The sequence below is a fragment of the Panthera uncia genome, chromosome D2 (assembly GCF_023721935.1).
Source record: "Panthera uncia isolate 11264 chromosome D2, Puncia_PCG_1.0, whole genome shotgun sequence".
In the NCBI taxonomy this organism is placed as follows: Eukaryota; Metazoa; Chordata; class Mammalia; order Carnivora; family Felidae; genus Panthera; species Panthera uncia.
Window position 1 is genome coordinate 69848039 of NC_064818.1, and position 23364 is coordinate 69871402.

The following is a 23364-nucleotide window of genomic DNA, read 5'->3' on the forward strand; positions in this document are numbered from 1 at the left end:
TATGTCAGGAATCCAGAATAGTAAAGGCCAGGTGGTTGCACCTTTCCTTAAATGTAGATATAATTACCTTAACAGTTAACAAGACCAAGAGGCCAACAGGGCATATTGGTTGGCAGGAATTTGTGGTATTGCCCAAGTGAGTTCTGACGGATGAGCTAAATTGACAGCCAACTAGATTATTGTTTGACTTACATTAACAGAAGGAAAACAAACAAACCGTGAACCAATAAGCAGAAAGTTGATGTCAGCTGTTCAATGGAAAATTGTGATTCTTCACCCTTTTTTTATGATTCAGATCTGAATCTCTGGTTCCCAGCACCCATCAAATAAAGTTGAGAAAGCACCCATACTATCTCATCAATATACACAATAAATATTCCTCCAGTTTCTCCAATGGGACCTCAAGCCATTTAGTAGATTATTGGTCACTGGAAAAGGGAATACAGATACTTCTGAAGGGCTTTTGAATAAGGTATTTGAACTCATAGTGATTGCCAACATATCATTAATTTATTCACTTAAAAATCTTTTCAGTATTGTTACTATGTATCTTACGAAGTCATGTTAATATATCCGAAGACACTATTGACAAATTTCATCTTAACTACATGCGAAAACAAACAAACAAACAAAAAACACATTTCTGGACTGACCCTAAATTAGACTTCTAATCTACTTCCAATTACCAGGAAATATCTAAATTCTAACAAGTCAATAAAGTGTTCTTAAGTCTTGTACACAGTAATGTGTACAATATGATGAAATGTCATAGGAAATGTATTTTCTGTAACACCACCACATGTTAAGGCATACATTCAGTTTTTGATATTTTAAGAGTTTGGAAACCAGATCATTTCATAGATAATAGGAAATACATGATAGGATGGAAATAGATACAGTAATATAAGAGACAGAAGAATTGGATTGTAGGCATCTGGGAACATTTTAAGCGCTGAAAAATAATTGACAACTCATGGGTAAATAATTTTAATATGTAATTTCTACCGCAAAGATTTTGTATTGTAGTTCTACAGATTTTTAAGAATATATATATGATATAAATAATATAATTTTAATAACTTTGTTAATGAATTACAGGGCTGTTAATAAGTTGATACTAGTAATATGTAGTTGTTAGTCTATTAAAAGGAGTTTCAGATACTCTGTAGACACACGGTGTGCTCAGAGATGCGTGTTGTGGTTGCCATATACAGCATAGCTATTGGTGATGAAGTTTTCTGAATTCATGAACACATTTTTGTTAAATTCTGATCAGAATTGTAGAGCATGTGTTTTCAACTTATGCGGTAGTTGCATTTCTAGAAGATTCAGTGTATGTTGTAAACATGCAAAAGCTACTCTGAGTTTATATGTAAAATGGACTTAAGTTCTAGGCTCAGATAATTATGAACAAAAACTTGTTCATTTGCCATGTTGTTCAAAAGGTATGTGGGATTTGGATCAATGGAGTTGCCTTGTACATTCAGTATGTCTGCTATCCTTGGCATCCCTTTTGGCCCTTTTAGTAAGTTCCATTAGAATCCATAATTATGGAGATAAGTAATTGCTACCCTTACATTTACCTCCATTGAGAACCACTTACCTAATCAATTTGTGTTTTTCTTTAGCCAAAGAACTTTTGTTGTTTCATTTATTGCACATAAGATCTTAGAGCAATTTGCTGACTTCTGGAGAAAATTATATATATTAGTACTGTTATTATATAATTATACATATGATAGTGCTGTTAAATGTTGTGTTGTTAGAGTAATCAAAATTGATGCGTTGATCCAGAATCATATTTTACTTTTTATCCACAATAAACTGAAGATTAAATTTCTCAAAGACATTTGGAATTATAATTATCTGAGATAATGACACTATTACTAAACAAAATCTTTTAATTTAGTAAATTAATTAATAAATGAATATCTTTTTTCCTTATAGTCTTTTCTCTTTGCTGATTATAGCTTTTTCATAGCAACTTATGTTAGGCTGATGACACTGGTTCTCAAAATTAGTGTGAAAAAGAAATCTTCAGGAATATGGTGATTTAAATTCTAGGCTGAGGACCAAAAATTTGCTTTATTGCAAGTATTATAGGTGACTGTGAAATAATAGTCCTTGATGCACTTTGACATATATGGCGTTAGGAGGATAGTCTTCCTGAGTACTTTTTTCCTCCCTAGTTTACCTTTAGGCCAGGAATATCTAAGATTGTTAACCATTTTTCCATTTTGTTTCTGTTTCATTGTATCTGGTCTTTTCTTTTCTTTTCTTTTCTTTTCTTTTCTTTTCTTTCCTTTTCTTTCCTTTTCTTTCCTTTTCTTTCTTTTTTTTTAATGGGAGGGAGGCAGAGGATAATGCCAATGCCTTTTCCATTTTAGGAAGATCACAAACTTGTGCCTTCTATTCTAAACTAATTTCTAGCACAAAGCAGGGGCTTTAAAAACAAATATAAATGAATATAACTTGGGACTTTTGTTTTCTCCAATTTCTCTTGTCATTTTTAAAAGTCTTCTATATTGGGAATGGGGAAATATAATACCTGTTTCATCACTGTGCCCTAATATACATGAAGGAATCATATGCTGTACAACCTACCTTTTTGTACTGTGTTGCACTGTATCTAATTTGCATATGGTTACCAGCTTCATAAACACAAGTGGATAAACATCTGATGAATATAATCTTCAAATACTAACACTAAATATCATTAAATTTTTCTCGCTCATTTTTGCCCACTGTAGTCACAACTACAGATAGGGCTAATGGTTTATTTGTGCTGATGAACCAAGCAGCCTTGATAGCTAAGATGTAAGATATTTGAGGAACACCTATGCTTGCTTTATTTCAAAAACATCTATTCGAGTGAGAGACCGTAAGGGCATAAATCTCAGAATATCAGTTGAGAAAGCAGGTTACCAATTCAGTTTAAGCTTGCCCAATGTGAAGACAGATTTGGTATTATTCACCTCCCAGCTCCCCAGGAAGGTGCTCTCCTGGTAAAAAGTCCACCTTGAGTAAAAACAACTCTATGTCATGAAAATGTTTGAGTTCCTCTGGAGTATGTCTTCCTGAATTTAAAACTTCTGATGTTTAGGGACATACTTCCAAATCTATTATCTTTGCCATTAAGTCCTTTCTAAGCCCCCAGAACTGTACTAGATAGAATTTCATTTAGTTGTCAATCTAAACACAACTAGGTTCTGTTTCCTAGTTACTGTTGGTTAGGCTGGAGGTCATGTAATTGGGTTCTGACCAATAAACATTTGACCAGTGTCCATTACTCCAGGCCTCTCCCCTAAGAAGCTCTTGTGTCATGCATCCTCTTTTCCCCATCCAGTAGTTCAGTGGACGGAGGAAGATGAGGACCCGAATGATGGCAGAGTGCAGGAATAGTGCTGGTCCTGGAGGACTCCCTGCAGCCAGACATCTTCCCCAACTGCACCCCTTCTACACTGGATTGTGCCTTAAGCTACAATCAAAGTTTTATTGTGTAAAATTGCTGAGATTTTAAGGTAGTTTTTTATAGGAGTAAGCCTACCCTTCCGTGAGTAATTACTATTCCCTTGGCATCTTGCTTGGCATCCTTAATTCCAGCACTTTCGATTGAATTACCTTAAATGACCTATTCATTAAATGTGACTTGTGGTATTAGTTTAGTGAATTGTCTGTGAGGTGTTTGGGTTCATTTGCTTATCCCTGTTCGTCTCTTAAAGCTTTTGTACACTCTTCTATCCCTTTTATAGGAGTTATTCTCATTGAAGGCTGTCTCTTAGAAGACTTCAGCATAGTCCTTGATCTCGAGTTTGATTGTTGCATTGACATAAGGCATAAAAAAATTAAGTGGTTTTAATTCCAGATGGTCAGAATAGGGCTCAATATGTACAGTATTGTTGGGGTGTTGGTATAAAAGAAGTATGCAGTAGGAGCAGAGCATCAAATTAAGGTGTAGGATATACTAATTATAAATCGAAAACAATTACAAAAAGAAACAAATACCAAAGAAAGAAAATATACTATAAGCTTTCGATTTATTTTGGTCAGTCTTCTATATTTATTATTAAAAATTATCTCAAAGTATCAGAGAATGAAATGAATACCTTCTAGTATGTTTCAACTTAACCTTCTATGAAGAAATTAATTACAGTAAATTTCCACATTTTAATGTGGAGAATATATCTGGTGTACATGTAGATGTTTTATCAAAATATGGATGCATTTCAAATGCATGTATGCTTTAAGATGAAGAATTACTGCTAGGAATGCGTTGGTGGCTCAGTTGGTTAAGCATCCAACCCTTGATTTTGGCTCAGGTCATGATTTCTCACGGTTCTTGAGATTGAGCCCTGTGTAGGGCTTTGCGCTGACAGTGTGGAGCCTGCTTGAGATTCTCTCTCCCTCTCTCTCTCTTTCTCTGCCCCTCCCCTGCTCTCTCTCTTTCTCTCTCGCTCTCAAAATAAATAAATACATATTTTTTAAAAAATGATGAATTACTGCTCTGCACTGCTATGTATGTTCGATTCATTTCTGGTGGCCCCAGTCTAGCATTCTTACTTCTAGGAAAAAAGATAGATGATTGAAAATATTTCAGTGTAATCTCTATCTCAGATAATTATCTTTCTGTCTTGCTTTGACGTTTGTAGGTGCGAATATAATATCTGTTAATTTTTTTAAATGTTTTTACTCTTCATTGCTGTCATTGCTGTCATCGTCATTGCAGCTAACATATATTGAACTGTCTCTGGGCTAGGTACTTGTATTTAATTCTTCCAATAATTCTGTAAAGTAGATAGTATTATTATCCCAATTTTACTATTAAGAACACAGAAACTCACAAAAGTTAGTTTGTCCAAAGTCACAATTTAATCCGTGTTAGAATAGAATTTCCATCTAGGTTTTTATAACTAAAAAGCCAGTGCTTTTTACCTATTTTATACACATCTTTTTTTTTTATTAAGGATAATTGGCAAATGAGATTTGAGACACTATTTCTGGATTGAAAAAAAATTATTTCCTCTATTGAGAATTTGTTGGAAAATGTATAAATAGTATTTGTGAGCTATACGTTATTCTACTTTTTAAATTCCAATTTTAATGTAAAGTATGTAGTAGTTAATTAAACTTGTTCTTCAGATAACAAAAATTATTAATACTGTTTTTCTTTTAGGAAAAGAATTACATAATGTAGAGGTTGATTTTATTCTGAAGAAACTTGCGCTCTGACTGTACTGAGTTTCAGATTAATCACTCTTCAGTTTATATATTTTTAATGTGAAATAGTTTCTTTAAAAAAATTTTTTTTAAATGTGTATGTATTTTTGAGAGAGCGAGAACGAGAGAGAAAGCATGAGTGGGGTAGGGATAGAGAGAGGGGGAGACAAAGAATCCAAAGCAGGGATATGGGGCTCGAACTCACAGATCGTGAGATCATGACCTGAGCTGAAGTGGGACACTTAACCCACTGAGCCACCCAGATGCCCCGATGTGAAATGCTTTCTAATTTATCAGTAATTTTTATTTTATTTTGATCCAGTAATTATTTTTAGTTTTTTTCTTAATTTTAAAGACATTGAATTTGTATTTTTTAAAAAATCTTTTCATTGACTTGTAAATCTGGATTTTTTTAATGGACTTTAGTTTTTAGAGCAGTTTTGGTTCCCAAAATATTGAACAGAAAGTGTAAACATTTCCTATATACTCATTACCTCATACATGCATAGCTTTCTCCATTATTAATACTTTTCACCAGAGTGGTACATTTGATATAATTTATGAACCTACATTAACACATTAAAACCCAAAGTCCAGAGTTTACATACATTAGGGTTCACTCTTGCTCTTGCACATTCTGTGGACTTTGGCAAATGTATAAATGACTTGCATCCACTACTATAGTATCAGAGTAGTTTCACTGCCCTAAAAATTCCCTGTGCCTCTCTCTCTTACTCATCTCTTTCCCCTAACTCCTGGCATACACTGATCTTTTTACCGTCTCCATAGTTTTGTCTTTTACAGAATGTTATGCAGATGGAATCATACAGTGTGTAACCTTTCAGATTGGCTTCTTTCACTTGGTGTGATATGCATTTAAGTTTCTTCCATGTCTTTTGATGGCATGGTAACTCTTGTCTTTTCAGCACTGAATAATATTTCTTTAAATGTACCACACTATTTGTCCACTCAATCTACTGAAGGATACCTTGATTGCCTCCAAATTTTGGAAATTATGAGTAAAGTCTCTGTAAACATTCATGTGCACTTTTGTCTGGACATAAGTTCTCAGCTTCTTTGGGTCACTACCAAGGAGAACCATGGCTGGATTCTATGTTGTCAGTATGTTAAGTTTGTAAGAAGCCGCCAAAACTTCTCTGAAAGTGGCAGTGCCATTTTACATTTCCATCAGCATTGACTGAGCGTTCCTTTTGCTCCACATCGTCATACCTGTGAGCATCTGTTACTGTCAGTGTTCTGGATTTTGCCCATTCTAACTGGCGTGTAGTGGTATCTCGTGTTAGTTTGCATTTCCCTGATTACATATGATGTGCAGAATGTTTTTGTATGCTTATTTACTATATCTTATTTGGATATCATTTTTTGGTGAGGTATATTTGGCCCGTTTTTTAATTAGGTTGTTTTCTTATTGTTGAGTTTTAACAGTTCTTCATATATTTTGGATAACAATACTTTATCAGATATATCTTTTGCAAATATTTTCTTCAATGTCTGCATCCATGTCTTGTTTTGTGTCATGTCTTTCACTCAACACGTTTTGATAGTCATCCAAGTTGTTGCATCCATGTAGCGGTAATTTGATCCATTTCAATGTGGTAGAGTATTTTGTTGCATTATTATACCACACTTTATTTACTCATTCTCTTATCTCTTCTTTGATAATATGGTTTTTGTTTTGTTTTGTTTTGTTTTTAGCCATTAAAACTAATACACTTAGGGGGCACCTGGGTGGCTCAGTCGGTTAAGCAATCAACTCTTGATTTCAGCTCAGGATATGATCTCACCTTTCGTGAATTTGAGCCCCACATCGAAGCCTCTGTCTGTCTGTCTGTCTTTCTTTGTCTGCCCCTCCCTTGTTCTCTTTGTCTCTCAAAAAATAAATAAACCTTAAAAAAAAAAACCCAAACCTCTAATGCACTTAGTATTCTCATATATATCTCCTGGTTCACAACTGCATACAATTTTGTTGTGTGCAAATTTAGAGGATTTTAGAGGATTTTTCAATTTTAGAGAATTAACTCTTTTGTAAAATTGTTTCATCAAATTATACTCCTTCTAGGGCTGTATAAGTTTTCTTAATGTCTACACTTTTGACAGTACTTGATATTATAAGACATTTTAGTTTTAAGGATTCTGTTGTGGCAGTCTGAATTTGGATTTTCGTAAGAACTAAAAAAGTTCTTTAGTTCTCAAAGATTTATGTGTTTAATCTTTAAAATATTTTATGTATAATCACCAATTGAATTTTCTCTTTTATGAAATTGTGGTCTTTCAAATTTCTTGTGATTTTTGTTTTTCTACTGGATTCTTTTTCTTAATAATTTGTAATAATATTTTATACATTCTTGATGCATGTCTTTTGTTGGCGATATGTGTGGCAAATACCACTTTATGGTTTGGATTTTCACACTGTTTTTTTTATGTCTTTTATGAAGAGAAGTTCTTAATTTTAATATAATCTGAAACATCAATCTTCTCCATTTTGTCAGTGATTTGGGGGAGTACTATTTAAAACTTCCTTGCCTTCTCCATTATTAGGTAATATCCCTGAGGTGGTCAGTTGGCTCTAGATTTTTCTATGTGGAAAGGTTTTAATTATTTCTTTAAAATATGATATAATCTATTCATTTTTAAAAGAATGTAACCTATTCAGATTTCTGAATTCTTCTTATGTCTAATTTATTCTTTGGTTTCTAAAAAAATTCCCTTTTTATCCGTCTCACTATGATATAATTAATTTTTCATATCTATATATATATTTTTTTCATTTATCATTTCAGTAGTTTTAGAAAGTTCAACCAGAACTCTTCAAATCTTGCTTCTTCTCTCTTTTCTACCTTCTGTTTTTGGAGTCTAGTAACACCATATCTTTTATGTCTCTTTCATGTTTTTCCTCTGTCTCCTGACCAGTTTTTCAGTTCACTTTTCTCTTTTCTACTGTGTCTAATTTGCTGTTAATCTTATCCATTCAGCTCTTAATTTTGGTTATTGCATTTTCATTTTATAGTTCCCACTTTTTCAGACTAAATTCTTAAAACTATCTATTATAGTTTCTAATTGTCTTTTATAGTTTCCATTTTTTTCTGCAAATTTCTAATCTTTTCTGTTATCTCTTCCATTATAATAAAGATAATTATTTTAAGGCCTGTGTCTTTTCCCTGATAACATCTCAATTTCCATATCTCTGTGTCATCATCATTTGTTTTTGGTAGCTCCTCTTCTTATTTTCTTAGCTGTTTCAGTGCCTGGTTATTTTAAATTTTGTCCTTGATGCCATATTTGCAGAATCTAATCATAGATTGAGAACTTGGATGAAATCTTTTCCCATGAGAATTTAATTCTGCTATGTGCATGAGGGCAGTAGAACCTTAATTATTTTCAGAGATAAGGTTGATTCAAGGTAGATCTGCAGTCTCTGGAAGGCCTTACATTGCTCAAATTCCTAAGGTTACTCTTTGGGATTAGCTCAGCAGCCTTTGGTGGGCCTAGACTCTGACCCCTTTTCCTATGAAATACTGTCCCCATCCATAATCAGGGACAAAATACTGTCACCAAATGATCCTGGGATTCTATTCTTGTCTGTATCCAGGCCTGGCAAGTTTTCACTCTTTTGCTCTCCAATGTTTTAGACATTAAGAAGTAAAATCTACCTTTTGTAGTTATCTTCAACTTACCTGATTCTGTTTATCATTATTGGCCTCTGAAATACATAAACAGCCTTATAACTTTAGAACCTATAACTTTAGAACCTGTACTATTTAAGGATTTACCCTAACTCTATTTCTGATTTTTTTAAAGATAAATTGTCTTAGAAATATGTTATTAATGTTGATACTATGATACTCCCTTATATCATATTTTTGTTCATATTTATGTGATTTTATCGATTTTTTAGAGGAAAAACAAAACAAAAGCAAGTGTGTTTTATCTTATGTGTACTTTTTATAATTTCTCATGAAAATGCAAATTTATTATCAGATTCCCAGCTGTTTTAAATCATCTGTTGTGATATTTCAGAATTGTGGCAATTAGATGTTCCCCTTCTGTGTTTTTAGTTCCTGAGTAGAAAGAGTATATCTCTTTGGTAAGATGTATATGTATGTGTATTTAAGTATTTAAATCAATAGGGACAAAATGAAATGCTATATTTTAACACTTAGAAATGTGGAATTATTTTATATTTTGTTTTTTAAAAAGGCTATATTTATAATATTGTGTGATAATTCACGAAATGATAGCCAATATTTAGGTGACATGTAGTGACAATATTTGACCTTTCAAAGTCCTAATAAAGATTTCAGCCTGAAACTGTTTTCTTAAAAGGTCTTGCCATTTGCTTAGTTTGCTTACTGGGAATAGAGGATGATTATCCCTTTGCTTCAGACACAGAATACTTTGAAGTTATGTTTTTAATTAAACCGTTCAGAGTACTTCTGAAGGCTTTCAATATTTGTGTCTAATCTTTATACAGAAAGATTCTGACTTTTAAAAATATTACTCAGCCTACATATTAGAAATATTAATATAATTTATATAGTGCAATGTAATATGTTTAAGAATTATTATTTATATCTATACTTTTCCTTTCACATTCATTTTACCTCCTATAATCTGAATTAGAACTTGTTCAAATCATTTAATTTCTCTATATATTATGTGAAGTAGATTAGTACATTTTCATATCTCAAATAAATATATTGAAACACTTTGTAGTAATAAATTTTATGTGTAAGATGACTGTCAATGATCTCTGCCTTCTGGTAGTCAAACTATTATTTAATCCCCTTTCCTTGAGTATGGACAGGATCTGTGACTTCTAAACCAGAAAATATGGCAAGGGTAAGGGTATATCACTTCGGTAATTATGGTGGGTCACTTCTATGCATACGCTTTAAGTCTGTGTCCTACCAGAAGTTTTTCTCTGGAGAGTTTCTCCCTTCTTGGCTGGCTTTGAAGAAGTAAGTGCAGTTGAAGGCATCATCTAGGAGCTGTAGGGCCATAGCCACTGGTCTCCACCCAATAATAAGCAAGAAACCAAGGCCTTTAGTTCTGTAGCCACAAAGAAATAAATTCTGCCAACCACCTGAGGAAGCTTAGAAGCAAGCCCAAGCCCACTCAAACTTCTGATGAGAGCCCAACCCTAGCAAACAAACCCTAGCAAACCCCAGCTATACAGTGAACCCCAGCTCCTGACAACTTAGTCTCAGAATCAGAGAGCCCAACTATGCTCTATGTTCAGACTCCTGACCCACAGAAACTGTGAAATAATAAATATGTGCTGATTAAAGTAAAGTTTTGTGATTTGCTACTTAGCAATAGATAACTAGTGCAAATGTAAACAATTGTGCTTTTATGTAATGTACTTGAATTACATATTTGTGTATTAAATATATAATACACACATTACTCACTTTTAGTGTTTTCAAACTATGAAGGGCATCTCAATCTTTGAGATGAGAAAAGACTTTCTTGAATGAGTAAAATAATTTCAACAATGCAAATTAAGACTTTCCTGAAAAAAAGATGGTGTTATGTAACACAATGGTTTGTTACAGAATAAAACATAGTTTAAAACATTTTTCTTAATCTGATTATTTCACATTCATATATATAAAATTTTAGGAAGAAAGAATTTAGAATTTTCTTTGTAATATTTCCCTCTCTTTTTGTTGAAACCAAGAGCACACTTTACACACTGTATGTTGGTCAATTTGACAGTAAATTATATTAAAAAAATAATTGTGAGGTACTCCATTCTGATTTTTTAATTACATTTATGTATGAGGTCTGAAATGCAGTAGATAGATTATGATAATCTTGATTCTTAATCACATTATTATACAGGTTACATGAAAATCTATAATGGCTGTGCCAAACATTTCAATGTATCAGCTGATTATATTTACAAGAGATTCATATCAATGGTTATACCAACTGATTTTGATATGTGGGAAATGAGATGGGAAGATCATCATTTGCATAGCTCAGCATTAGGTATAAGTGATACATTTATACATACATTTATAAATTTATACATGTATACATTTATATATTTATTTGAGATTTTATTCATTTCATCCCTTATAATGAATATATTTTTCCATGAGTGTTGATTGTGCTATTAGAATGCAGAATCTTGGATTTTGATTAGAGATATGACAAGTAGACCTGAATTTTTTTCTTTTTCTCTCCTTTGTCTTTTTTTGAGTGAGTTAGACATGAGACAGATTCGTCTTATAGGATATGACATACTTTTAAGGAAAAATGGTTTATTCATGCCTGGTCTCTGTCTTTACTATGATGATTACAAACAAATCTCATACTTCCTCTACACTTACCAGTCTGTTTCTCCAATTCTATTAGCAAGAGCTCTTCCTTGTCCACCAATTATTTATCTATTTATTATTGGCATGAACTCATGAGTTCCTGTTTTCCCCAGTGGTTTATAATTCATTGTTATACCTAATTATTTAGCATTCATGTTGTTCCAGATTTGGCCAGTGGGAGCTACTTCAAGCTCACTTGTGTTTTTGTGACACACACCCATCATCATTTTGTGAATACTTCCTTACTTTCTGTTATAAGAAGATGTTCCAGGCTCATCTTACACCTGTTCTGCCTTGGATCAGCCATTTACAAAATATTTTTGCAGAGCTCTCAGTGCTAGATATGCTCTTTGCTACTGAGGTGCCTTAACTTAGTGACCTGTTCAATAAACAGAACTGGGAAATAGTAATTTATTTATATATACAAATAAATACACATAAATACATATATACATATACATGTGTACATGTGCATGCACACACACACACATGTATATATGTTAGAAAGCATTACTTCATACCCAAGCTTCCAATTCCAGTACATCCCTCCAGTGTTCTTTTGGACCTTCTCCAGTTTCATAATCGTACGTCTCCTCCATTAGTGAAAACAGTGGCTTCCAATGACATTAACACATTCCTTATTTGCTCAATTCTGTAATTCAAGAAATACTTTCAGAATTGATTTGTCTATATCACTTTAATAAGCAAACCTGAATAGATTTAAAAGTTTGAATTTTCCACCTTACTCTGCCCAGGATTGAGAATATATAGTCAGATACTGTGTTAACAAGTTATTTGGAATGGTCCCTTTTCTTTCTTCTTTGTTTTCTGTTCCTCCACACCTCTCTCCTCCTATTTCCCTCCTTCCCCTCCTCCTTTTCCCTTCAGGATGGTTATGTAGTATTCACTTGAAATTTATTAGGTTCATTTCTTTTAGTTTACTTTCTGTTTTAGGTGGTTGTTGTTGTTTTTTTCCGCCTTCCCACTCTTATTGTTTTAATATATATATTTTGGAATATGTTGAACATTGACATTCTTTCAAAAGAGAAAAGTATTTAAAAATAAAGAGATTAGTTCCCATTTCCTCTTTTCTCCTCTGGTAAACAACTTCATTGTTTTCCAGTTTATGCTCCCTATGATATACATATATATATTTCATGTATGTATATCTGTGTGTATACACACACACACACACACACACACACACACAGGCATAGACATTCATTCTTTTCCTTCTTACACAAAAGGGGACATACTGTAGATTTGTATCTGTATTAGATCATTAAAATCTTCATCATTTTTTTGTTTGGTTTTGTTTACAGATGTATAGTGTTCCATTGGGTTTATGTACTGTGGTTTCTTTAACAAATCTTGTGCACAAGGATGTTTAGATAATTTCCAATATTTTGTGATTATAAATGATGTAGTGAATAAACTTTTGGCCATATATTTTCATATTTTTGGATGTTTACTTCCAAAGTTCCTATAAGTGGGATTTCTGGGTTGAAGAATAAATACTCATGTAGATTTGTTAGGTATTGCTAACTTCTCTTCCATAGGGATTTATTCATTTTGTATTCCCAGCAGGTCATAAGTGTAAGGGAGCACTGTTGGCCCAGTCTCCTAAGCAGAGCATATGGTTATGCTTTTGAAATTTTGACAATCTGATCGAGGAGAAATGGTATCTTGTTCTAGCTTTAGCTCATATTTCCCTGATTATAAGTGAAGTTGAACATCTTTTCATATAGTTAAGAACCATTTTTATAGCACTTTTTGTGAGTTGCCTATTTATGTATGTTGCCAGTTTTTCTATGGGATTGTTAGTTCTTCCCTTTTTTAAAGAGTTTTTTTTTTTTTTATAAATTAGGGATTTTAGCCCTTTTATGTCACATATGTTGTCAGTATTTTCTCCCAATTTATTACATCTTTTGAGTTTACTAATGGCATTTATTTTTACCACACCTTTCAGCATACGTATGTTACCATGCAGTCTTGTCTTCTAATATGTTTAAAGTTTATTTTATATGCTCAGATGTCTGATCCATTTAGAGTTTTTTTTTTTTTTATGGGTAGGGTGTGAGGATTGAATCTGATTTTGTATTTTTCCAAATGGCTATCCAGTTATCTGAATACCATTTATTAAAAAGAGCTTACCCCAATAATTTAAAATACCACTTTTATCATATACTAGATTTTTAGTATATGATAGTTGAGCCTATTTCTTAATTTCTATTTTGTACCTTTGGTCTTTCTACTGATGCAGTGATACTACGCTATTTGAATTGTACAGACCTTGAATATATTTTAGTATCTTTGAAGTCTAGTTTCCCTAAAAGCTCTTCATTTATTTTCTTTTTTTCTTTTTTTATTGTTTTAAAATTTAATTCCAGGATAGTTAACATACAGTGTTATATTAGTTTCAGGTACATGATGCAGCGATTCAACCATTCTATATATTACTCAGTGCTCATTATGATAAATTTGCTCTTTACTCCCCATCACTTATTTCACCCATCCCCCCACTCACTTACCCTCTGGTAACCATCAGTTTGTTCTCTATAGTTGAAGAGTCTATTTCTTGGTTTCTCTCTCTCTCTCTCTCTCTCTCATTTTCCTTTGCTTGTTTTTTTTTTTTTTTTTAAATTCCACTTATGGGTGAATTATATGGTATTTGTCTTTTTCTGACTGATTTATCTCACTTAGCATTATACTCTGTAGGTATCCATGTTGTTGAAAATGGCAAGATTTCATTCTTTATGGCTGAATAATATTCTATTGTATATACCATATTTTTATCCATTCATCTATCAATGATTACTTGGGCTATTATATATTTACTTATGCATGTGAACATTAAGATCAATTTTTCTGGCTCCTTTAAAGCTTATTGGAATTTTTATTAGATAAAATTGAACATTATCTTTCAAATTAACTGCCATCCTGATGATGTTGAGATGTCCCTATGAAAATTAAAGAATGCGTTTGCATATATTTGTGCCTGCTTTTGTGTTTTGCAGACTGAGTTTTATGCCAAAAGTTCCATTATGTTTCCCTTGGATCTATTGATTTCCTTAGCTATTTGTAGCCATTTGTAGTTTTTTTAAATGACAGCTGAAATCAAACTTTCAAAAATTGTTGTTTAAATTCAACTCATAATTACACATTGCAAAAATACTTTTAATACGATCAAAATTCAGTACTTATTAATATAAAGAATGTAAGACAATATGTGATTCTACTTTGCTTTTTTGAGTTTGAAAACTTAAAAGAGAATGTAATTCTTATATTAGATACCTTCAAGAACTCTATAAAGCCTCTCAGCTTAATTTTTAATGAGGTGGTGCTAATTCCTTATTTATGTTAAAACTCTTCATTTGAGAAAATGAAAGCTAGCAAAAATCGCTTCCTAAAGAAGAGCATGTAATTTCATTCTCCTGAGAAAATTTATGGTTTGGAGAAAATAAAATTTTAACCATTCCTTTATAAAAATTATATTATGTTGAAGGTTAAATAATTTGAATAACAGTATTATTGAAAAAATAAAAACCATAAACTTCCATATGGGAAGATAGGTTTGTATCTGGAGCTCTTAAAGTCAACATATAGATCAATTAAAAAGTACCAGAAATCCTTACATTTATTAAAGTTAGTTATTTTAGATTGCTGTGGTACTTTGAAAGCCATCTATTTAAACAAATGAGATGCAGAGGGAATATCATGCCTAGCAATGCAGACACTATTATATTGAATATATTCCTGTTCTGAACGTACTATTGAGAACATTTGCAGCAAGTCAAATTTATTTTTTTTGTGACAGACAAAAGAATTATAACAGTATTGTAAATCAATCCTTTAGGATATGTATATACTGGGTACAAAGTGATGGAATTTATGGAGGTGAGCCTAAAGGAAGGAATAAGAGTATAGAAATAGTAGAGAACCTGAAGTGCTTAACCCAGCAACAATGAGTGTGATCATTTTCTTGCTAGAAAACTACTATATATCACACATTTTGAAATTGCTTTTGGGGAAGTCAAAGGAAACCTAACCCCCAAACTTTCTTTGTTTCACAGAGAATAAAGTGAGTGGTGTATAGGACTGTTATATTTCTACTTTAATTTTGTAGTCAGTGTAAATAAAGATTTACTCTTTTATTCAGTTCTATGTATAAATAAAAAAACTAGTGACACATGGGTGGAAAATGCATTCAGAATGTAACTTGATTATTTAGCTTATTATTCTCAATTGTTGGCCTTTCATTAATTAAAAAGTATGTATTAAAATTATTCCTCTGCTCTGATTAACTATTAAAACTAAAGACGTTTTTTGGGGGTGCCTGGGTGGCTCAGTCAGTTAAAAATCCTACTCTTGATTTTGACTCAGGTCATGATCTGGTTCCTGAGATCGAGCCCCCGCATCTGGCTTTGTGCTGACAGTGTGGATGCGGCTCGGGATTCTTTCTCCCTCTCTCTGCCCTTTACTGCACTTGTGTGTGTGCACTCTCTCTCTCAAAAATAAACAAACATTTAAAAAAAGAACTAAAGATATTTTGAAAACATCTTTCTCATCTTTTAAACTTTTATATATACTTTAAATATTAAGTCACTGATTTCAGTTAGCCTGGTGCATATACCATTTTATAATAATTTATTTTGGAGGGTGTTTCAAGAAGAAACATTATATAAAATCAAGGTGTATCTCTGTTAGGCACTAACTGTCATTTTTACTGAATTCTAGAAACAGGGATATAAAAATGTGAACTTCAGAAATTTTGAAAATACTTATGATCTTCCCCCACTGCTGTAATTAACCATAATTGTGAAGAATTTAAATTAGAATTCATGATTCAGAATGCTCTTATGTTCTTCCATTTTTTATAATATGTTTATGTAAGTTCAGAGTTTGAGCTTCTTAATTTAGGGTTGGATGATTTAGAATAAAAACCTTTTCTTTGATACACAATTGAGGAGATCTGTTTTAAAATACAGATTCATTATGTAGAAATTGGGGGAAACTATATTAATTTCCAAGAATACCAAAAGTAAGAAAGTGGTGTAGATTTATGAATTTCCACAATTTTCTTCCTTTACCTAAAATTGTCACCATATCTTTATCAAGACTTTCAGTTTCTTCTCATTATTAAGGAAGATTACATATCCCCAAACTCTAGTCTTAACCCATCTGCCTTGTGTGACATTCCCTTTTCTCATCTTGCATGGGTATTTATTTGTCTTCACTGTTTCTTTTCTTGACTCATGCTCAAATATTGGCTTTCTACGTTATTTACTGTGAAGATTTGTTGTTAAAACTTCGATTAATGTAATAGTTTTTAAAGATGTTTTAATGTGGAGTTTAATTACTTTCTTGCTGGAAGAAAGATACGGAGCTTTTGAATTTTGTGGATCAGTAGTAAATGAGTTTATTGTCCCTACAGGTGTGATTCTGAAAATCGCTATGTTGGTAATCCACTTAGAGGCACATGTTATTGTAAGTATCTGTATTTTTTTCATTTTTAAATAATTTATAAAATTAGTTTTACATGATTTTGCAGATAACAAAATTCACCTTGCGTTCCGATGTTGTCATTAATATGTTACCATTTCTGTTTCTTAAATATAGTACAACTCCTAGGAAAGGCAGTCTTTTTGCCTTTGTGTTTGGTGCATTTTTTTCTACTTTTGAAGAGTAACATAGCAATAGATCTTATTCTGAAAATGGAAACAAACATAGGACTTGAGTAAACTCAGCTGGATTTAATGTAATCTTTTCAATTTGATTAAATTTTGAACAAATAGAATTTTGTGATAGATTTTTTTAGGGGGCGTTTTTGGTCATCACTAAAAAGCTGTGCTGATTATTTACTAAATGATATACTATCACTGGGTAGTGATTACGTGGCGGATGTATGTTTAACTTGTTAAGTAGCAAGCAAAGAGTTTTTCAAATGATTGTACCTTTTTGCATTTCCACCAGCAGTGTAAGAATTTCATTTCAGTTCTTCAAATCTTTCATATAGTTAGTCTTTTTAGTTTTAGTCGTTCCAACAGGTGTGCAGGAGTATCTAATTCTCATTTTATTTACATTTCTTTAATGAGTGATGATATTAAGCATTTGTTCATATGATTATTTGCCATATGTATATTTTATTTGGTGAAGTGTGTTTAAATCTGTTGTCCTCTTTTAAAAATCGGATTGTTATATCATTGAGTTTTAAGAGTACTTTATGTATTCCAGATGCAAATATTTTATTTGATATATGATTTACAAATTATTTTTTTAGTTTGTGCCTTGTTTTTTCACTCTATTAGAAGTGTTTTTTTTTTTGAAGAGAAGTTTTTATTTTTTTTTGAAGAGGATTTTTAATTATGATAAACTTCAATTTATCAGTTTGTTCTTTTGAGAAATCTTAGCTTGACCTAAGATCACAAAGATTTTCTCCTTTTTCTTCTAGAAGTTTTGTATTTTTATGTTTTCTACTTAAGATACAGTCTATTTTGAGTTAATAATTGTATATATATCAAGAGATGGATTTTTTTTTTCTTCATGTGGATATCTAAATGTTCTAGCACTGTTTCTTTAAAGACTTTATTTTAACCAATTAATTGCTTTTGCAGTTTTGTTTTGGTTTAAACTTTTGTTTAAAATCAGTTGCCCATATATGTGGATAAGACTTTAAAGACTATTTCTGGGATCTCTATTGTGTTCTGTTAATTAATTTGCCTGCTTTTGTGCCAAAATAGTACTGTTACAACTACTGTAGTTTCGTAATAAGTCTTGAAATTATGTATCATTTATTTTCTGACTTCATCCTTCTATTTCAAACCTATTTCAGACTTGACTCCATTTCTTTTGTGGTTACATGTGAATTTTAGAATCTGCTTGGTAAATTTTGCCAAAATACATACTAGAATTTGGATTGAGATTGTGTTTGGCTTATAGATCAGTTTGGGGAGAATCCATTCTTAACTATAGTGAGTCTTCTGACACATGAACCTAGTGTATCTCTTTTTTAAACTTAATTATTTTTTAATTTATTCTCAGCAATATTTTTATTTTTCACTGTGCAGATCTGTCATGGTTTTTGTCAGATTTATCCCTACATATTTTATACTTTTAATGCTGCTGTAAATATTGTTTTTTTAAAATGTGATTTTTAATTGTGTCTGATGTATACAACTACAATTGATTTTTGTGGTGATTTTTATCCTTCAGCTTTGCTAAACTTCCCTGTTAGTTCTAGAGCCTTTTTGGTAGATTCCATTATATTTTTGATGCAGACTGTAATGTGCTTTGCAATTAATAGAATTTGATTTCTTCTTTTTCTTTCTGGCTACCTTTAATTAATTAATTATTTTTAAATTTTTTTTTAATTTTTTGCATTATTGCATTGATTATTATGTCTGGTACCATGTGACAAGATGTGATGAGCATGGGAATATTCTAGTTGTGTTGTTGATTTCAGAGAGAAAAGATGCAGTCTTTCACTATTAAGTATGATGGAGGTTTTTCCTAGATGCCTTTATCAGCTAGAGGAAGTTCTCTTCTAGTCCTGCTCTGCTGAGGACTATTGTTAGGAATGGGTGTTTTGTTTATGTCATATATTTTTTCTGCATCAATTGAGATGATCACAAGGTATTTGTATTTTACTTAAAAATATATATTTTTTAATATTTTATTATTTACTTTTTGAGAGAAAGAGAGACAGAGCATGAGCAGGGGAGGGGCAGAGAGAGAGAGGGAGACATAGAATCTGAAGCAGGCTCCAGGCTCTGAGCTGTCAACACAGAGCCTGATGTGGTGCTCGAACCCACAAACTGCGAGATCATGACCTGAGCTGAAGTTGGATGCTTAACCGACTGAGCCACTCAGTCGCCCCTTGTATTTTACTTTAATATAGCAGTTTTAGTTTATAAAAGGAATAAATGCTACAACATGTAGATATACCATTTTTTTTTGTTGTTTATTAGTAGATGGGCATTGGGATTGTGTCTAGCCTTTGATTGTTATGAAAAATATTGATATCATTCACACAGTCTTTGTGTAGATATGTAATTTTATTATCCTTGGGTAGATTCCTATAAGTGAAATTGCTGGGTCATGTGATAAACTTATGTTTGACTTTTTAAGTAACTGCCAAATGATTTTACAGTATGGCTATATAATTTTAACTTCCCGAAATTTATAAATGCTTCAGTGATTCCATATCCTCAACACTTAATACTGTTTTTTTGATTATAGCTATTGTAGAGTATATGTAGTAGTATCTTGTGTCTTTAATTTGTATTTCTCTTATGGCTGATAATGTTGAGCTCAATTTCCTGTGTCCTTGTCTTGAACATGTTTTGTTAGATGTGTAAAATACTAAATTTCCTAATAATTTTGTTGCCATTTAAATAGTATCTTAAAATTACATTTTCAGGACATCTGGGTGGCTCAGACAGTTAAGTGTCCAACTCTTGATTTTGGCTCAGGTCATGATCTTGCTTTTCGTGAGTTTGAGCCCAGCACTGGGCTCTGCACTGACAGTACAGAGCTTGCTTGGATTCCCTCTCTGCCCCTCCCATTCTCTCTCTCTCTCTCCCTTTCTCAAAATAAATAAATAAACTTAAATAAAATTACATTGTCTACTTATATTTGATATATAAACATTAAATTCATTTTAATACACTAATCTAATATTCATAAACTTTAATGAACTCATTATTAGTTCTTATTGTTTACAGATTTGTTTGGTTTTTAATGCAGTTAATTATATTATATGCAAATAAAGACAGTTTTATTCCCTCTATCAAGATTTCTTCAGAGTTTTTTGATTACTGACTCAATTTCTTTGCTAGTAATCACTCTATTCAAATTTTCTATTTCTTCTTGATTCAGTTTTGGAAGGTTATATGTTTCTAGGAATGTATTTCTTCCAGGTTGTCCAATTTATTGGCTATAATTTTTCATAATATTCTGTTATAATCCTTTGTATTTCTGTGGTATTGGTTGTTATTTCTCCTCTTTCTCTTTTCTGATTTTATTTATGTGCCTTGATGAGTCTGCTAAAGGTTTATTAATTTTGTTTACCTTTTCAAAGAACCAGCTCCTGATTTTTCATTGATATTTTCTGTTGTTTAGCCTTTTTAAATTTATTTCTGCTCTAATCATTTCATTTCCTTCCTTCTGGTTTAGTTTTGTTTGTTCTTTTTCTAGCAAAGTTAGGTTGCTTATTTGAGATTTTTTTTTTCTTGAAGTTAGCCTGTATTACTATAAACTTCCCTCTTAGAACAGCTTTTGCTGTATCCCAAGGTTTTGGATCATTGTATTTTCATTTTTATTTGTCTCTTTGTATTTTTTATTTCCTATTTGACTTCTTGGTTGATCCATTCATTGTTTAGTTGGATGTTGTTTAGCCTCCATGTATTTCTTTTCTATCCAGATTTTTTCTTGTGATTAATTTCTAGTCTCATACCCTTGTGTTTGGAAAGATGCATGATGTGATTTCAATATTTTTTGATTTATTGACACTTGTTTTGTGGTCTAATATGTGATCTATTCTGGATAATATTCCATGTACACTTGAAAACAATGTGTATTCTTTTTGTTTTTGTTTTTGTTTTTTTTGGATGGAGTGTTCTGAATTTATCTATTAGGACTTTATGGTTCAATCAATCATTCAAAGCCACTGTTACTGATTTTCTGTCTTGATGACCCGTCCATTGGTGTGAGTAGGGTGTTAAAATCCCCCCCCCCCCACTATTATTGTATTACTATTAATTTCTTCCTTTATTTCTGTTAATATTTGCTTTAGGTATTTAAGTGCTCCCATGTTGGGTGTGTAGATATTTACAATTGGTATATCCTCTTTTTGGATTGTTCTCTCTATGAGTATGTAGTGTCCTTCTTTCTCTCTTGTTAGTATTTGTTTAAAGTCTATTTTGTTCAACATAAATAGTCTTACCCCCAAAATTAACCCACAGAGGTCCAAAGTAAAATGCATAATGATTAAGTGACAAAAAGATTTAAAAAAATCAAGAAAGAACAGCTACATACAGGGGAAACCCCATAAGGCTATCAGCTGGTTTTTCAGCAGAAACTTTGCAGGCCAGAGGGAGTAGCATGGTATAGTCTAAATGTTGAAAGGAAAAAAGCTGCAACCAAGAATGCTCTATCTATCAAAGCTGTCATTCAGAGTAGAAAGAAATTTTTCTAAACAAAAACAAAAAACAAACAAAACAAACAAAAACAAGTAAGAGTTTCTCTAAGAAAAGCTAAAGGAGTTCATCCCCTCTAAACCATCCTTACAAGAAATATTAAAGGATATTCTTCAAGTGGAAGGAAAAGGTCATAATCTAGAGTAAGATTATGAAAGAAAAAAATTTACAGGTAAATATAAACCTATAATAAATGTAGTAGATCAATCACTTATGAAACCAATATGGATATTAAAGCACAGGAACTGAAAAATCAATTATATTTACAAAAACCAGTCAAGGGATTCACGAAAGAAAAAGATGTAAACTATGATGCCATATACATAAAATGTGGGAGGGTAGTAAAAATTTAGTGTTTTTAGAATAGGTTCAAACTTAAGCAACCATCAACTTAATATAGACTGCTGTATGCATAAGATGTTACATGTGAACTTAATGGTAACCACAAGTCAAAACCTATAATAGATACACAGAAAGTAAAGGGAAAGGAATCCAAGCATAACACTAAAGAAAACTTTAAACCATAGGGAAGAGAGTAAGACAAGAGGTGAACAGAGAAGAAGACAAAAACAATCATAAAACAAGTAACAAATTGGCAATAAGTACATACTTATTAATAATTACTTTAAATGGAAATGGACTTAAATGCTCCAGTCAAGACATAGGGTGACTAAATGGATAAAAAAGAAAGGCCCATCTTTATGTTGCTTACAAGAGACTTAATTCAGACCTAAAGACACATAAGAATTGAATGTGAAGGGGTGGAAAAACATTTACTATGAAAATGTAAGCAAAAGAAAGCTCCGCTGATAATACTTATATCTTTAAAGTTTTTTTAACCCCTTACTGGGACACTTGTGATCTCTAAGTGCTGAGTCAAAGTGATGGTAGTAGGCAGGACCATCAAGTAGAGAGTTTGAAATAATTTATGGAACATTTCCTTTAGCAAGTTAAAAAAGTTATCCACATTAGTGTTCTATAAGATTTTATTATGAATGACTTTTTCCTTTACCTTATTATGTGTGAAGTTGTATTAGTAAATTTCCTAATGTTAAATATCTTTTAATTCTGGGATAAACCAAACATAGGCATGGAATATTGTTTTTTGGAACACTGCTAAATATTAGTTGTTCATGTTCTATTTAGGATTATTTTCAGTATAAATGAATATAGACTATCATTGTACTTTTTTTTCTAATGAAATGATGTTTGACTGTAAGTTTTTAGTTTTTATTTTCCATTTTCGTATTATGTAATTATGGTAATAGCTTTTAAAAATGAATTTGAGTAGATTGATGACCCCTTTTAAAACAGAAATAGTTAAATATTAAGTGAACTTTAAAGGTTGGCTGAATTCAAAGAAAATTTTGGGGTCTGGTCATTTAGTAATTTCTTTTTTATATACTTTTTAATTGTTATTGTTTCTTTAAAAAGTTCTTAATGTTTATTTATTTATTTGAGAGAGAGAGAAAGAGAGCCGGGAGGGGGGGCAGAGAGAGAGGAAGACACAGAATCCAAAGCAGGCTCTAGGCTCCAGGCTCCAGGCTCCAAGCTGTCAGTACAGAGCCTGACACGGGGCCCGAACTCATGAACTCTGAGATCAT

General features: G+C 32.0%; 1 protein-coding gene across 7 annotated transcripts in view; it reads left to right on the forward strand.

Annotated features, from left to right (window-relative positions):
* ATRNL1 (attractin like 1) overlaps positions 1-23364 on the forward strand; it is a 765177-nt gene that overhangs the window by 237063 nt on the left and 504750 nt on the right. For all 7 annotated transcript variants that reach the window (XM_049645843.1, XM_049645837.1, XM_049645839.1 and 4 more), the window contains one exon: positions 16999-17051. In XM_049645843.1, coding sequence (XP_049501800.1) covers positions 16999-17051 — 53 coding nt within the window. The remainder of the gene's footprint in view (positions 1-16998; positions 17052-23364) is intronic.